The sequence below is a fragment of the Suricata suricatta genome, chromosome 2 (genome assembly GCF_006229205.1).
Source record: "Suricata suricatta isolate VVHF042 chromosome 2, meerkat_22Aug2017_6uvM2_HiC, whole genome shotgun sequence".
Classification (NCBI taxonomy): domain Eukaryota; kingdom Metazoa; phylum Chordata; class Mammalia; order Carnivora; family Herpestidae; genus Suricata; species Suricata suricatta.
The window spans coordinates 133,128,180-133,145,779 of NC_043701.1; the positions used below are offsets into that span (position 1 = coordinate 133,128,180).

The following is a 17,600-nucleotide window of genomic DNA, read 5'->3' on the forward strand; positions in this document are numbered from 1 at the left end:
GTCTCCATCCGTCAGTCTGTCCGTCCATCCGTCCATCCAGCTTGCTGCTTATCTACCTGTATACTCATTCACTCAGCAGTCCATCTGTCTGTCCAGCCATCACCAACCATCCATCTTTCATTCCATCTTTCTATTTATATATCCATCTATTTGTATATCCATCTACACATCCATCTGTCTATATCTGTCTGTCTAGCTATTTATCCATCCAGTCATCCATCTATCTGTCCAGTCGTCTGTAAATTCAGTTATCTATCCATGTGTCCCATTATCTCTCCATTCATCCATTTATTCACACAGTGTGTCTTCCCTGAGTGCTTACTAAATGCCCCACCCTGTGCTCAGATGGTGGCCTGCCCCCAGTCTTCCAGCCTGGCCCCCACAGCCGGCATGTGTCCCCAAACCCCAGGCTTGCAGCAGGAAAGACCCCACTGGGCAAGTACGGTGGGCTCCTCCTTCCCATCGCTTTCTGCCCACAGGAGGTGCTGGAGCTGGAGCGGACCCTGGGTGGCTACCTAGTAGAAGAACCGAAACCGCTGCTGTTTAAGGACAGTTACCACAACCTGCGCCTCTCTCTGCACGACGTCCCCCACGCCCACTGGAGAAGCAAGCTGCTCGCCAAGTACCAGGTGCGGGCGGGCTGGGCCCTGGAGGTGGTGGATGAAGCTAGGGGAGGGGGCCATTTGGTCTGCCCAGGGGAGATCAGTGCCCCCTCCCAGGCCCTTGCCTTCCTGTCTCCTCCCTCTAGCCTTGCCCCCCAACTCCCCGAGTCTCTGTCTCCCTCCCACCCCACTCTCCATTCCCCTGGTCATCCTCAGGCACATCCTCACATTCAGTGCATGGGCAGCCACAGCCACACTGCCCCGCAGCCCATCACACTCCCACACACAAATGTCTGCAGACATCATCTGCGAAGAGGCCTCAGCATCTCTAAGGGTGCTCAGGCTCGGCAGGCCGTCCAGAATGGCCTCAGATTGTCACACACTGTGCCTGCACCTGTCTGAGCAACACCATGGAGGGCCTCCAGCCCCAAACATCTGTACACATGCGCACATGCACATACACACCCAACATGCACGCGCACACACGCATGCACACATCCAGACTTATACCTTCTTCCCCATTTGCTCCCTTTCTCAGCTGAAAGGCCCCTGACCAGCTATTCTTCCTCTTCCCCTCTGGATGGAGAGGCCTCCACTGCCTGACCCCCCCTCAAGAGGTCCCGTCGATCCCTGAGGTTGGCCTCCTGACCAGCCTCTGCCTCCATTCCCCGAGGGCAGGGTGGGCTGGCCTCCCCTCCTTGACCCTGACGCCCCTCCCTCAGGAGATCCCCTTCTATCACATCTGGAGCGGCAGCCAGAAGGCCCTGCACTGCACCTTCACCCTGGAGAGGCACAGCCTGGCCTCCACGGAGCTCACCTGCAAGATCTGCGTGCGGCAGGTGGAAGGGGAGGGCCAGATCTTCCAGCTGCACACCACGCTGGCGGAGGTGAGGCTGGAGGACAGACTGTCCGGGGCCAGGGCATGCAGCGTTCAGGCCCGCATGCATGGGAATGCTGCCATCCATAGACATGTCCCCTTCACCTCCCACTTACTGAGTGGCCACTCCTGTGCGTGACCTATGCCAGGCAACAGAGATGACGTCACTAAATCAGAAGGTCGTTATTAGGGAGGAAGATACCATTGACCTTGTATCGGGTCAGTGCTTTGGCCCAAGCCCATGGTTCTCCCCACTATGCATCCACACTGAGGTTTACAAAACCCAGGCCCCCCAGGCCGGCAGTGCAAAAGTGCAATGTGCAGAGCACTGAATCGAGGCCTCGACCTAGCTCTGCCCCTAACTTGGCATGGGACCATGGGCAAGTCACTTCCCTGTTCTAGACTTCATTCCCATGTGTGTGAAAGTGGGTCTGTGTGGATTAGACTGTGGCTGAGGCTCCTCATGGCTTTGTAATCACGAGACGGCACCCGCATCAGCCTGGGGCAGTGCATTGGCATGGTGCACCCCGAGGGCCGGGGGTTGGGCATGCAGCCCTGGCCCTTGGAAGTTGACCTTCCAGGGAAGGGGGTATTGAACAGCTGGCCTGCCCAGAGCATGCGGAGGAACCTCCATGACCTCACAGTCCTGACACAAGAAGGTTGGAGAGGCGGATGCCAGTGCTGTGCGTCGGGGAGCCCCCTGCCCTTCTCACCTCACCTCCTGCCCTTCCAGACACCTGCTGGCTCTCTGGACGCCTTCTGCTCTGCCCCTGGCAGCACAGTCACCACCCAGCTGGGGCCCTACGCCTTCAAGATTCCACTGTCTATCCGCCAGAAGATATGCAACAGCCTGGACGCCCCCAACTCACGGGGCAACGACTGGCGGCTATTGGCGCAGAAGCTCTCCATGGACCGGTGGGTGTTGGGCCAGGCTGGTCCCACCCCCACCTCCCTTTGTCCCTAAGGGGCAGGTGGACAGTCCAGGATCAGATCTCTCCATTTGTGGTAGATCAGGAGCACAGGCTTGGGTGGGCTCCATCCGAGAAGCCCATTTTGGGGGAGCACCATGCGCAAAGTGCTGGCCCATGAGGATCAGGTGAGGCCAGGACACCAGGTGTGATCACCATCTGCACCCCTGGGCCCAAGACGGAGCAGGTGTTCTGGAAGGGCAGGGTTTGCTGAGTGAAAGAGTCTATTTTGGTGTCCAAGCCCTTCTGGAGAATTTAAAATGCTGGATAAATATAATAGCAATAACAGTCACCAGTATTACATTATACTTACAGAGAAACCATTTAATAAGCGTGCATTGAGCAGATACCACGTGTAAGACAGCATACTGGAAATGGATGGGCTTCACAAGGAGTCTGAGGCTCTGTTCCTGCTCTCGGGGCAGTGTGTGGGGCAAGACCAAGCAGGGAGCAGATGTGGGAGGAGAAACGAATGGAATGCTAGGTTTGGACAGTCTCTCTGGGGCCCGCGTCTTCCAATGTGATAATAACAACAATGATGGATAATGATGAGCAACACAGTTTCTGTGTTAGGGCTGAGGAAACCGAGGCTCAGAGAGGAGCAGTGGCTTTCCCAGGGCCACACAGCCCCCAAGCAGAGGGGCTGTTCAGACCCAGGACTGGGGGACCCCAGAGTCTTTCCACTTCCTGGGGCTCGGTCCACTTCCAAGCTTCTGGGAGGTGCTGAGTGCTTGGGAAGCCCAATGACCTTGACCTTCTCCTTCCCTTCGCCAGGTACCTGAACTACTTTGCCACCAAAGCAAGCCCCACAGGTGTAATCCTGGACCTCTGGGAGGCTCTGCAGCAGGACGATGGGGACCTCAACAGCCTGGCGAGTGCCTTGGAGGAGATGGGCAAGAGTGAGATGCTGGTGGCCATGGCCACTGACGGGGACTGCTGAGCTGCCCCGGACCATGGACTGGGAGGGCTGGCAGGAGTGGGCACACGGGGGGCCCCGGGCAGCCTTGTGTGAGGCAGTGAGGCCTCTGCTGCCCCCCTCCCGCCGCCAGCTCACAGCTGGAGCCGCCCCCTCCTCCTCCCCTTGCCCCACTCCCAGACCACGACCAGCCTTATCAAATCCATGTACTCCGTTGTCGGGAAGACCCAGTGTTCCTTCTCCACCCCTGCTGTCCCTCTTGCCCCCAGATCTCCATGGGGGAAACCAAGATGAGGCCCCTGGAGACAGCAAGGGGGGCCAGGAGGTGGCCCTCCCTCCCTCCTTCCACCCCCACCTGCCACCTCTGCCCCAAGAGCTCTGGGTGACATTTGTCTTAGATGCGTTCTTCGGTTTCTTCCTCAGTTACTGGTTTCTCCCTCCCTCCTAAGTCCTCTCCTCCTTTCACACCATTTTCCTCTTTGAAGAGTCAAGTACAATTCAGATGAACTGCTTTCTCCCGTCCAAAGCAAAAAAGAAAAGGAAAGGAAGAAAGAAAGCTTCAGACCGCTAGTCAGGCTCCAAGAAGAAAAAGAGAAACACCAAAACCACAAGGGAAAAGAAAAACCCAGTTTCTTAGGAAACGCAAATGATTTATTATCCAGATATTTGGATAAGTCCTTTTTAAGAAAAAAAAAAAAGAAAATGAAAAACAACACACAGAAAAATAGAAAACTCTTTTCTTGAGTGTGGGTGAGTGTGGGCTTGCTCAGAAGTGAGCGTGTGTGTATGTGTGTGTGTGTGTGTGTGTGTGTGTGAGAGAGAGAGAGAGAGAGAGAGATGTTTTCAGGGAGAGAGACAACAGGGAACACCTTGCTGCTAATGATTCTGTCTTAAACTAGAGTCCTACAAGGCCTCAGTTTCCCCAGTTGTACAGGGTCAAATGGGGTTTTAGCCATGGTACCATGTTTCCTTCTAACATGCTAAGCAGATGCTCAGTCTATACAGCCAAGGAGCCCGGAGGCCTGCAGGGGGCTGGAGTCCTCCCTCCCACATCCCCAGGCAGACACCCCAGAGGCTCTCTGGACTCCTGGAGACTCCAGATTAAAAGGCTCAGGGATGGAAACTGTGGGCAGGCCAGGCCAGCCATGAGCCAGGGACAGTTTCCAGTGCCCGGGTCTGGTAGCTCCTGGAAAAGGGGGTGGGGTCCAGAAATGGGGGTCTAGCAGAGAAAGAAGGGGGGTGCGGTGAGAGTCTCCAACCACACTTCTCTCCTTCACCCCAGGGTGGGACCAGCCAGGTCACCCCTCCGCCTAGCAGCCCCTAGCCCAGATGGGCTGGAGCAAATTTACATTCTGCTAATGGAATAGGTCACCCCCAGCCTCTGTTTCTCCATCTGTTAAACAGGAGAGATGGGTAAGAGGGTCTCTAACTGCAGAAGCCTGAGCTTCTGGGCCAGAGCGTGGCTGTGAGGGACGGGTGAGCCCAGCTGGGAGGCTGGGAGGTGGGCTGCCTGACCGTGATCTTACACGCTCTCCCAGGGAGGGAGACCTGGGGAGGGCTGTTGTCCCAGCTCTGACTTCCCTCCGCCCCTCCCTCAGCCCTGCTCTCCCTCTCCAGCTGCAGCCTGGGAGGTCTTGAAGTGAGCTCCGCGTAGGCGGGGCTGCCCCAGAGGAGGGTGACCTGTGTCACCAGCCTGCTCCAGGATGTTCCAGGGGACCACCAAGGGCCCTCGGTGGCTGGCTGATGATGGCGGGGACCAGGCTCTTACGGCTGGCACGAAGGCCTCGGCACAGGCCTCTCCTTGGCACCCAGGGCAAAGCAAATGCCAGCTCTTCCCAAAAGCTCTGGGCACTGACCCCAGGGCATGCCTCAGCTCGCCCATGAGCAGCTGTTGGGACCAGCCTGGGCATATCCTGGCCCTTGAGAGTCTGGTCTCCAGGGAGGAAAACAGGTTTTAGGGCTCCAGTTGGCAACCCTGGCCTAGTCTCCCCTGCCACAGACTCTGGGGCTCATGGGGGTTCTCCCCACCTGCATATGCCCGCCCCAGGGGGGGGGGAGTAGGTCAGCCGTGGGCAGACGAAGATCTGCTCGGTTTGACAGAGGATTTCTTCTATCAGGGCTGCTGAAGGGGCCAGGCCCACACTCAGGGCCGGGCAACCACAGCTCTTGGCCCCAGTGCCTGTGTGGCTTCCCTGCCCAAGGTGCCCATCCGCTGTGGACTCAACACCCCCGATGAGTTCTGGCCTGAGCTGTGTGGGCATGTGTGACAACACGGCCCGGAGAGCAGCCTGACCGGTGCCATGAAAGGCTCTACCCGGACCTTTCCGATCAGTCCCTAAAATGCTCACGGGCAGCCTGGAGTCCGAAGACCAGCACGCCAGCGGTGCCGGTAAACTGCTGTGTGACCTCAGGCACATGACTGCCTTCTCTGGGCCTCACTTCCTTTTTTTATACCTGCAGCTGCTGTCTGACTCTGCTTGGCTTCTGAGACTCGGTCATTCTGGGTTTCTAATGGGTAGGAACCCCAACAGGGGGGAGTTAACTGTGGTCTGCCACGCCCCTCCTCCACCCGGCAGCCCCGATGGGAGCTCCTGGTGGGTGAGGCCAGGCCAGCCACATACATGCCATTTCTAGAAATTGTGTACCAGGGCCTGGAGCACAGAACCGATTGGATGGAGTCTTCTGGGAGGGTTCAAACCGTCCAGCTTTGTAAGGAACGCCTAGAGAGGGTTTGCTGCCTCCATCAATAAGACCTCTGCTGAGGCTGCTGTGGGCGCGTCCCCACGCTGCTGGCCTTAGGGTAGGATCAAGATTTCTCCTATTAGTTCAGGCCTGAGGGGCAGCCCCACTTGGCCTGTGTACCCCAAAGAGTGTAGAGGAGGGGCCACCACAGGCTTGCAGGGCCCTCGCGTGGGTGTTTACGTCTCTCATCTCTGGGGTGTGTGATTGCGTGTGTGTGCGCGTGTGCCCTGTGTGCATGTGCTGTCGTCTGCAGGCACATCAGGGTACCCCTCCGGGAGCATGTCCCCCCCCAACGTGAGTGTGTGCCCCTCTGAGTCCACAGGGTCAGTTGGTGTATCTCCTATGTGCCTCTCCCTCTGCCTTCTCCCGCAGTGACCCGGGCTCCAGAGCTCTGGGCCAGGGGGCCTCCTGAGGGCGTGGGGGACCCCATCTCCCGGATCATTCAAGGCCCTCTGGCCCTTCCCCAGCAACCAGGCAGCTGAGCTGGGTCCCTTAGCAGGCCCTCTGAGGGAAGGTGGCCAGGAGTTCGGGTGCAGGGAACAGATCTCTTGGGGGCAAAGGGCTGGACCCCCTGCCTGGGCCGTGGACATGCGTCATGTGTCCCGGGGATGTAGGGCTGCAGGGATGGCCCGACCCCACCGCTGTCTAGTCTGTAAACTTCAACCTGTAAATAATGTTTAGCATTCCTATTGTAACAAAATTAATTTTTACAAAATAAATTATATTTCCTAGTCTAATAAAAAAAAACACTCCTGGTTGTATTCTGTTGGCTTCTTGATGGTCTTTCTATTAGCAGTTGGAATGACCTTCCTGCTTTTCTCAGAATTCCATGGGTTTGGGATCAGGTAGTCACTGTCAGAGCTCTGAGCTCCTGGAAACGATCAAGGTCAACTGCTTCATTTCACAGAAGAGAAAACTGGCCCAGAGAGAGGTAAGGATTTCCCTGGGGTCTCACAGCAGGTGAGACCCCATGCTGGGTCTGGATGCCAATCACTGCTCCCCGGTCAGCACTCCCGTGTGTAAGCATTCATGGGATATGTTCAGGGCTGTCATTTGAGCCTGGTGTGGGCTCCAAAGTGATCAGTGGAGATGCCGATAAGAAATTCAGAAAGGTCAGTTTAGAGTACTCACCTGGGATTGATGGGTGGGGCTGTGATTGCATGATTTTGGACCCAGGGCCGCTATGCATGGCTGGGCAGGTTACGCACTGAGTAAGAGTACGGTGCCTAAAGGGGAGGATGGGGTCATTCCCACAGATGGTAGATTTGCGTATTTACTAAGGGATTTTTCCAGCAGGTGGCAGTAAAGGGTTTTATTCTAATAAAATCAGCAAAGTGGTGTTCATTTTCCCACAGATGGAAGTATTTAAAAAATTTTTTTAATGTTTTATTTATTTTTGAGAGAGAGAGAGAGAGAGAGGCAGTGTGAGCAGGGGAGGGTCAGAGAGAAAGGGAGACACAGAATATGAAGACAGGCTCCAGGCTCTGAGCTAGCTGTCAGCACAGAGCCTGATGCGGGGCTCGAACCCACAAACTGTGAGATCATGACCTGAGCCGAAGCCGGACGCTTAACCAACTGAGCCACCCAGGCGCCCCAGATGGAAGTATTTTGAAGGGGCATTTTTTTTCCTACGGTGCAGGAAGGTAACCAGTTGTAGCTGGTCCTCCAGCCTCCCTATGTGAGTTGAGCGTAGTCCCAGCATTTTCCAGCCCGCAGTGCCCACTTCATGGTGGATTCTGTGATCTCTGAAGTGTGGGGTGAGCGTACCCTCTGGTCTCACACTAGAGACATGGTGTTCATCAGCGCAGGAAGGACTGTGAGAAGCCCCATGGGAACAAGCTGGTCTCTTCATATTCATACAGTGCATCCCCAGTGTTTGGCTGTAGACCCTTTTTTCAACCTTTCATGCCCTGCAGTATGTGGTACCTATAAGTGCTGCCCGCTCTGACTTCTGGGGACCTGTGACAGGTGCGTCGCCTGGTTGTCCCCCCAGGGGGAGGGAGCACATGTGAGCTAGGTCCCCTCGGTGCTCATGGCCTTGTGGGGCAGGCAGGACAGTCAAGGCACACTGGCATGTACATGCACACGCCCCCATCGCTCAGACCGTCGTCCTTCCCTGGGGTCCTGGAGCATCCACACTCATCTGGGTGGGTGAGGAGGAAGCGAAGGGGGTGTAGCCTGAGGTGAGGCAGCAGTGCAGGGAGGAGGTGGGCAGAGTCTGGTGAGGACAGTTATCTCATGCAAGCAGCCCCCACAAGCAGGCAGATTAGAGTCCCAAGGAGTCAAGGGGGCCTCTCCTTGCCACCCGTCCCTTGCTGGGTGCAGAGCTCTGGCCTGGGGAGCAGGGACCTGGATCCCAGTTCTGATGCTGTGCAGGTCCCTGTCCCTCCCTAGGCTTCAGTTTCCTTATCCATGAAATGTGGGCCTTAGACCCGCTGGTCTGTGATTTCCTTCTGATAATGTGGGGATCTTGGTTCCAGGCCGGTGTGACAGCCCACCTGGTGGTCCTTCCTGTGTCACAGTCCTGGGGGTGGATGAGGAGAAACCAGAAGCTGGCAGAAGATGGGCTGGTTCTGACCCTATAACCAAGAGGCTGCCCCATAAGGCGTCCCAGAGCAGGGCCGTGAGGTGACGGAGGTGACAGAGCTGGCCGCCAGCTGCTCCCCTCCCCTGCGAGAGGCCATAGGAAAACCCATTCAACCCCAGCTTAGGGCTTGAGATCGATCACACGCAGGAAGACCTCAACCAGTTCCGTTGAGCAAACTGGGCAAACTCTTGGTATTAGTATTAGTTCAAGATATGACACATGTATAGGGCTAAAAACATTTTTTAAGGAACAAAAGAATAGGTGAGAAGATGTCCCTCACGCAGGTGTCACCCCCCCCCCCCCCCCCCCCCCCCCCCCCCCCCCCCCCCCCCCCCCCCCCCCCCCCCGTCTCCACTGCCACCCCTCCCACTCCTGACCAGAGATAAAATGGTTCATTCTTTATATATCCTCTCGGGAAGATCTATGCAAATACAGACATACATTTCTACATGTAAATATTTAAATATAATGGATCTGATCCAAGAGTCTCAACCCCTTGAGGTATAAACATGAAATAGTTTTATTTTTCCAATAACTGCTCGGAAATTCATTTGGCGGCCACCATGTTTCCCACAGGATGACAGGCCCTCTTAATGATGTCCCCATGGAGGTCCCTAAGTTTTCCCTCCCCAGCTGTCATTAAGACCGTCTCTGTCTCGTTTTGGTTGCTAAGGCTCAACCCATCCATCTTGGAACTCCAGCCTCCTGTCTAATGAGACTTTGGAGTGCCTGCATGGGCCTCTGGGGGCTGCGGCTGCCTGTTCTCCATGCTGTTCCCTTCACAGCCTCAGCCCAGGGCACCTGCCTCCCTCCAGACCTCCTGCCTCATCACTCCGTGGGAAGAGTTGCTGTCACACCCGGCACTCTGTGCTGGGCACAGGCATCCCACAGCAAGAGCCCAGGCTTCTTAGCACTTGGCCCTGGAGAGTTGAATGACTGTCCTCAAGAGACAGCTGTTTCCAGTGGCGCGTGGGTGGCTCAGTCGGTTGAGCGTCCGGCTTCGGCTCAAGTCATGATCTCATGGTTCGTGGGTTTGAGCCCCAGGTCAGGCTCTGAGTGACAGCTAGCTCAGAGCCTGGCGCCTGCCTCAGACTCTGTATCTTCCTCTCTCTCTGACCCTCGCCTGCTCACGCTGTCTTTCTCTGTCTCTCAAAAATAAATAAAAATAAAAAATAAAAATAAATTAAAAAAAGAGGAGAGAGCTGTGTCTGGCCTGATCCCCATCCTGGATTCGGCATTCCAGGGACAGGAGGCCCTGGGGGTTAGGCGCTTCCCCAGCCCCAACTTCTCCAAACACAAACTGGCGAAGCAGAGAGTGGGCTCCACCGCCCATCCAGGACGCCATGTCTGTCGGGCAGTCCTGGGCACCAGGGCGAGGCCCCACACGCGCCCCTCGGAGCCCGTGGCCTAGCGGGGAGACAGCGAAACCAGTGGACAAGGGGGCCGTGGAAGCCCGGAGAGGCTGCTGACTCAGCCCAGGAGTCTAGAAAGGCTTTCTGGAGCGGTGACATTTCAGAACACTGGGGTTGGGTTCCTTGAACCATAGTTTCTCAATTACGTGTTTTAGGGGAGATGCTTTTAGGCTAAAGTTTGGGGCAACTCTCCTTTAAGACTGTCTTACTAAGAGAAGATGCTGATGTCCCTTTTGTGGGTCATGGGCCCCATGTCAAGGCCGCTGTCTGCCACCAGGGCTGAAATGGTCTCAGGGCCCTGTCTGGGTGTATGTGGGGGAGGGAGTGTGAGGGGGTGACCTCTCAGGGACCCTGACCCTAATACCCGGGAGGGGGTACCCATGAGTCTGTGCTATTCCAGCAGCCATGGAACCTGACCCAGCAGCCCAGGCCTCACTGCAAGTGACTTGAATCTACCCATCCCAGCTCCCCAGCCTGGAAACCTTCCCCAGGGAGAGGATCTGGGACACCTGGAAATTCAATCAATGTTTATGGAATTTATTGATGGGCACAGCAAAGGGGACACGGGATGGTAAGTCATGCCTGGACTTGGCCCTTTAGCAGCTCACTGCAAAATAAAAAGTGAGTTTCCACAGTACACCGGGACCAGGAACTAGCCAGCCTGGGAGTGATTTGGACATGGTACGGACACGAAGCAGGGGTGGGGTCATTCTGCTGCCTGCCTCGCGGTAGTGATGTCTAGGCCGGTGGCGACTGGGGTGGAGGGCCGGGTCCAAGGAACCTCTAGGTGGCAGGCACTGTGTAATCAGAGACACGGAGGTGAGAAAGCTCATAGAGGAGGGATTGAAGGATCAGGTGGGGAATCTGGGAAGGACCGAAGGGCCATGCTGGCCCGACTGACGCAGGCCACCCACTCCAGGTTCACACAGATCCATCCCTCGACATTGGAGTCGAGGGCTTTGTCTATGAGCCTCGGTTGAAAACAAATGCCTTGGGGATCCAGGCTCCGCATCATATGAAGAGAGAAGCAGCCATATCAAAACTTCAGGAAGAAAATCGCCCCCCTCCTTGGCCAGTTCTTGAAACGCAAGTCCATCTTAGAATACTGCTTGCTCCCCACTTTGTTAGCAGCATGGATCTATAGCAGATGGCTTCTTGACGGGGCCTCAGCATCTAGGCAGCGATAGGGAGAAGCGGAGACTGTAGCTAACAGGAGACCATGCAGCCCCCTGGAGGGGAAGGCCCCCACCGCTGGCTCATAGTGGTAGTTGCCAAGCAGGAGTGAGTGCCCAGGACTGCTCTATCCTTGGGTTTTCAGAAAACAGAAATCAGAATGAGGATTTGTATGGAAAACCGTTCCACTTGGCTAATTGTTGGCTCTATTGTTTTAAACACCACGAAGGCCAGATAAGACCCGCCTAGTCTAGGATCTGCTGGGCACCAGTGGGCATTCGACAGATGTTGAAGCAGGGCGCCTGGATGGCTCAGTCAGTTAAGCATCCGACTTCGGCTCAAGTCATGATCTCACGGTTCATGGATTCGAGCCCCGCGTCGGGCTCTGGGCTGACAGCTTAGAGTCTGGAGCCTGTTTCAGATTGTGTCTCCCTCTCTCTCTGACCCTCTCCCACTTGTGCTTGTCTCTGTCTCAAAAATAAATAAACTATTAAAAAAATTTTTTTAAAGAAAGGTGTTGAAGCGGGGGCGGGGGGGGGGCGGGGGATCAGGCTCAGAGCTGCTCTGATTCAGGGCTTTGCTGGCTGGGACAATCCTGAGCCCCTGGCCCTCTGTACAGGCTGCCAAGAGGCCCCTGCCTGTGTGCCACATTGCTGGGATTGCTTCAGAGGGGCAGTGGCCCCTCCACATCCCTCCATGGGATGGTGGCCATGGCTGGTCCTCTTCCTGAGAGCTTTCTCACTCCCTGATGAAACCCCCACGACAGGGCTTAGCTGCCAGGCCCTGGGTACCAGCATTCCCCTACCACCAGGTGCCCAGGGACAGATGCCCAGTACTCAGGCCAGTAAATACTGTGATTACCCAAGGGGGTCACGGTGGGCAGAGCCTGGCCCTATGGACTGCAAGGATTCACTGGGATCCATTTCACTGACTTTTAGGAGAGCAGAGGTGGGGGGTGGGGGCGTGGTCCTTGGCCACCACCTTCTTCCATTTCACCTGATGCTGGAATTCCTTCCACAATAGCCCAGACACAGGCTTGTTCAGACTCCACTTGACTACTTCCAGAGATGGTGAACATACTACTTACTTAAAGAATAATAATAAATGTCATTTATTGAGTGCTTACTTATTTTCACTGTAAGGGCTAATTTTTTTTAATTTTTAATGTTTATTTATTTTTGAGACAAAGAGAGAGAAAGAGAAAGTAGGGGATGTGCACAGAGAGGGAGACACAGAATCTAAAGCAGGCTCCAGGCTCCAAGCTGTCAGCACAGAGCCGGATGCGGGGCTCAAACTCACAAACCGTGAGATCATGACACGAGCTGAAGTCAGACACTCAACTGACTGAGCCACCCAGGCACCCTTGCAAGGGCTAATTTTACCCTCAGCTAATTTTACCATCACTAGGAGGATGTCTAAGTCTTATATTCCCCTTACACTCCTCGACAGCTTTTCAAAGACTCGAACACAAATCTCATGCTCTGCCTTGAAGTCATTCCTCCTCCATCCAAATGCTGCCAGGTCCTCATGTGACGTGGGTCAGCATCCACATGCCCTCTTGTGCTCCCTCCGGCTCCTGGTGGCCTGCCCCTCTTCCTTCGACTCCCACAGGGGAACCCTGATGGGCCAACCTCGCAGGGTGGGGGAGGCATAAAGTCACCAGCAACCAGGAGGTGCTGAGCACGGGGCTTGGTCTGTCCTCTTCTGGCTCCGGATCCAATCCCCTTCCTAGGATGAAGGGCAGCAACTGCCCTGTTGTAACTGGAGAGAGGAAAAAGGGCAGATTTGTGTCGAGAAATGAGGATGTTCCTCCCTGGTGGCTAATGTGTTCTTCAGAACACAGGCATGGGAGTGTAGGGCATGGCCGAGACGCTGCTGCACTCATGGACCATGGGGTCCACGCTGCCTCAAGGTGGAGTGAAAGATGCCCAATGCGTGGAGGAGAGACAGAGTGGTCAAGGGCTGGAATCTCCAGGAGGCCCAGATCTTTCCCGGAGGGAGCCGTTAGACACAGAAGGAGAGGTGGAGTGGGGATTTGAACTGGTGACGTGAGAGCAGAGAATTAGGGCTCCGCAGTTATGGGTGAGTCTCCCAGGATCCGTGTGCTCTGCTGGAAGGCCCAGTAAACCCCCAAAGGCGGGAAGCCAGCCTGCACGCACTGCAGTGACGGGGCGTGGTCACAAGATGGCCTGCTAACCCCATGTCTGGAAGGCTTAGCACACCCCAGCTGATGGCCTAAGCGCCAACAGGCTTTGGGTAAGAGCCCCTGTGACCTGCCCTTCTGATGATGCCCCTGCCCTGGCTCTCAGTACAGGGCCAGTCTGAATCCTGGCTCCTCCACTGAGCTGCATGACTCTGGGCAAGACACTAACCTCTCTGTACCCCAGGCTCCTATTATGCAAAATGAGGGTAGCCAGAGTACCTACCTTGTGGAGTTGTACACTGGACTCGAGGAGGTGGTCCCCACAGGATGGAAATGGGGGGCGGGGAGCAGCCAGAGCAGAGCTCTGTGAGGTCTCACCTTCCTTGCCAGGTATCAAGGTAACTGCCTACTGAATACCCACTCGGTGCTGACATTGCTCCCAGTCAAGTTCTGGGTCCCTTGAAAACATCCGCCCAGCCCTGGGAGGCCAAGCGCACCAAGAGAGACCTCCGGACTATGCCCCCTCCCCATCAGGGATAGCCTCCAGGGAAGGTCTTTAGCCTTTAAGTTTTTGTCGTTTCACTGTGGACAGTGGCCAATGTCTCAGCTGTGGAGGATGGTGTATGGGTAGAAGCCTCTTGGAGAAATCCGGCTGCTTGTCCGGATCTGAACAGCGCATAAGCCGAAGGGAACAGCCAGCTCACTTGAGCGAACGTAGATTCAAGACAAGTCTTCTGCCCCCAACACCCACACAGGGGCTCCCAATCCTCCCAAAGAGTGTCCTGGAGCCCCCTGCACCTCCCTCCTCCTGCCCACCTCTTCTCTAGGTGGCATGTAAGGTCCGGGTGTTCCAGGGCTGGGTGTTACAAACTGTGTTCACTTGGGTGAGGGAGGAGGGGCTAGGAGCCAGGATGGTTCAAGGCCCAGAAGGGATCAGATGCTAAATTAGAACTTTGTAAACATGGATCTGTTTTCTAGGGCTAGACAAATCAGTCAGATTTTGAAGTCAAGTGGCCCCAGCCTCCAGTCCATTGAGAGACAGAGAGAGACAGCACGAGCAAGGGAGGGTCAGAGAGAGGGGGGGAGACACAGAATCCGAAGCAGGCTCCAGGCTCTGAGCTAGCTGTCAGCACAGAGCCTGACGCGGGGCTTGAACCCTTGAACCCAAGTGAGATCACGATCTGAGCCGAAGCCAGACGCCTAACCGACTGAGCCACTCAGGCACCCCCTCACTTTCCCCCTTAACTACAACTCCTTCCTGGCCACTGCGCCCTGACAGTCTCTCCTTTGTGCTCCTGCCCGCTTTTCCTTGCAGTGTATTCTGTGAACTTCTCTCTCCTTTGTTCTGCCTTGGGTGAATTCTTTCCCTGCCCCTGACACCAGCCGCCTGATCCACCCTCCTCCCTCCATGCCACTCCCCACCCTACCTGCCTCCAGACCTGCCAGGAAAGGCCCATGATAGAGCAGCAAACAGGTGCCATCTTTAGAGTCAAACACACCTGCGGGGCAAACACAGGCTCCACCATCCTGTGACCTCGGGCCAGCGACTTAATTTTACAAGCCTGAGACCTGCACCCTCTGAAACAGGGCTCGGAAGGATGTGAGGCTGCCGCAAATGTGGGCACGTGCCCAGTCCTTGCTGACTCCTGTCACTGGCCCACCGCTGACCCTGCAGCACGGTGCACGTCCCTGAGGGTTTCCAGTGTCCTCTGCGCAGGCCTGTCTCCCCGGCGGAGGGTGGGGGCTCCTCCAACACGAGAACCCAGCCCTTTGTACCTTTGGGCCTCTGCACAGTTCTCCCCCTCGATACTTCTGACACCAAATGCGTGGGGGTTTCCCCCACCAACAACCAATTCTCCAACTCTCCAGACACCCCGGGGTGTCCTGCAATTCTGTTCGGTTCTGACACTAACTACACAGAACTGGCATCAGTCCCAGAAGACTGTCCCCCACTTCAGACATCAGTCGCAAGTATGGGGTGCCTGGGGCACCCAAACTTCTGTCTGACTTGGCTGTTGGCTACAAAGTCATGGGTTCCCACGACATCCATCCCTTCAGTTTCAATAGTTTGCTAGAATGGCTTACAGAAACACCGTCACTGGTTTATTATAAAGAATACAGATGAACAGGGTCTAAGGTCCCAAACATAGGGGCTTCTGTCCCCATGGAATTAGGGTGCCCAACCCTTCTAGCAAGTAGATGTGTTCGTCAACCTAGAAGCTCTCTGAACTCTATCTTTTAGGGATTTCTATGAAGGGGTACAGGCATGATTAATGAACTCATTGGGGATTGGGATTAAGTTGCTCTCCAGCCCCTCTTCTTTGCAGAGGTGGGGCGTGGCGCTCAAAGTCCCAACCTCTAATTTCACACTTGCTTCCTTTGGCACAATCAGCCCCCATCCCAAAGCTATCTAGGGGCCTGAGGGAGTCACCTGATTAACATAAACCCAAGTGTGATGGAGAAGGGCTTGTTATAAACAAAAATTGCTCCTATCACCCGTGTCACCCAGGAAATTCCAAGAATTTCCGAAGCTCTCACATCGGGACCTGTGACAGACCAATGTTAACTAACAAAATTCAACCAAGTAAATTTGAGAATCTAATTGGCTTTATTAAATGAATCGTGGAACAGGAAGCAATCCACCTAGCAAGTAGAGAGGTACTCAGGTAAGCTATACCTGATGGAAGGTTTTTATAGACCAGGGTGGGGTCGAGAAAGTTGTTAGCAAAGAAAAAAAAGATTGTTTCAGAGAAGCTTGTTTGCTAGGGGAAAAACAAGATCCTTATTATCATGCGGGCTGCCTTATCTTTCTTTGCGGGGAGGGGAATGGAGAGGACCCTAGGTGACAGATTCATTAGTGTTGATGGAAAGTATTTCCTGCCTGACCAGTTCAGGCCACATTTCTGGAAGGCTGGTTGCAACCGCACTTAGTTTGGGTATTAAGCTCTGGTTTGGGAACTGAGTCTAATGACCATTTGGGACCTGGGGCTTTCTTTCTTTTTAAATTAAAAAAAAATTTGTTTAACACTTATTTATTTTTGTGAGACAGAGACAGTGAGAGCAGGAGGGGCAGAGAGAGAGGGAGACACAGAATCTGAAGCAGGCTTCGGGCTCTGAGCTGTCAGCACAGAGCCCTATGCAGGGCTCGAACCTACGAACCATGAGATCATGACCTGAGCCGAAGCCGGACGCCTAACAGACTGAGCCACCAGGCGCCCCTCTTTCTTTAACACCAAATATATATTTCTTATATCATGACATCACAGGTCCTCACTGCAGGGCCTGGCTCGCAGTAGGTCTATTGAATGCAGGCAACACAGAGTTCTGAGCGTCACCTTGCCCCAAGAGCACCTAGCACTGGGCCCACCCTTGTGCCTTGAGGGGCATCACAGCCCCTCGGGGGTTTTAGAACCCCAGCGCCATCTCAGTTTCCCATATGCCTAGCACTCTCCTGTGAAAAGGGGCATCCCTGCCCCTCAGGCATGTGAGGGGCAAGGAGATAGTGGACGTAAGGGGCATGGCAGAGAGAGGGAGAGAGTCCATCTGGTAAAGGTGGGCCGCTTGGCCTGTCACTAAGACACAAATGTCTGGGGGCTGGTGGGAGGGCCTGGCGGGCGGCCCTGAGGACCGAGTGCTCTCAGGCCCAGCTACCCCTCTGCCTCAGCCAGACAATGAGTTTCCGGAAGAAGGTGACAAGGAAAAGCGCCATGGTGCTGGCCTGGCACTACAGAAGGCCTGACACCCAGTCAAAGCTGGGTGACGAGGCCAGCAGAGGAATGGGGGGGGGGGGGGGGCGCTGTGGTTAGAGCGGGCCCTCTGCAGGAGTCTGGGGGCAAGATGGAGCTCTTCTGGGTCCCGGGGAGCAGGTTCCGCAGACGATGGGGTCCAGCTCCCGCGGGGGGGAAGGAGCACGCGTAGCAGCCCGGGGCAGCGCCCCGCGAACTCCAGAGCCAGCACGGACCGTGCACCGCACAGCCGGCGCCTCGCTTTGTCCACCGGGGCAAGGGGCGTGTACCCGCAGCCCGGCGCCGGCGCGCGGAGGCCAGCCCAGGACAAAAGGAGAAGGGTGTGCAAACCGGGAAGTGCGGGCGTCAGCGGGCCAGGGCGGGGCCGGGAGGCGGAGCTCGGCCTGCGGGCCCGCCGAGCCCCCAGTCGCAGTGGCCGCGGCGGCCGGGGAGGC

General features: G+C 55.6%; 2 protein-coding genes across 4 annotated transcripts in view; both read left to right on the forward strand.

Moving 5' to 3' along the window:
• UNC5B (unc-5 netrin receptor B) overlaps nt 1-6,866 on the forward strand; it is a 79,441-nt gene extending 72,575 nt beyond the window's left edge. For all 3 annotated transcript variants that reach the window (XM_029931853.1, XM_029931854.1, XM_029931855.1), the window contains 4 exons: nt 480-629; nt 1,325-1,489; nt 2,213-2,394; nt 3,222-6,866. In XM_029931853.1, the coding sequence (XP_029787713.1) occupies nt 480-629; nt 1,325-1,489; nt 2,213-2,394; nt 3,222-3,387 (663 nt within the window). In that variant the 3' untranslated portion in view covers nt 3,388-6,866. The remainder of the gene's footprint in view (nt 1-479; nt 630-1,324; nt 1,490-2,212; nt 2,395-3,221) is intronic.
• Nucleotides 6,867-13,137: 6,271 nt separating this feature from the next.
• Nucleotides 13,138-17,600, forward strand: part of SLC29A3 (solute carrier family 29 member 3) — a 46,061-nt gene continuing 41,598 nt past the window's right edge. The window contains exon 1 of the mRNA XM_029919774.1: nt 13,138-13,189. Coding sequence (XP_029775634.1) covers nt 13,138-13,189 — 52 coding nt within the window. The remainder of the gene's footprint in view (nt 13,190-17,600) is intronic.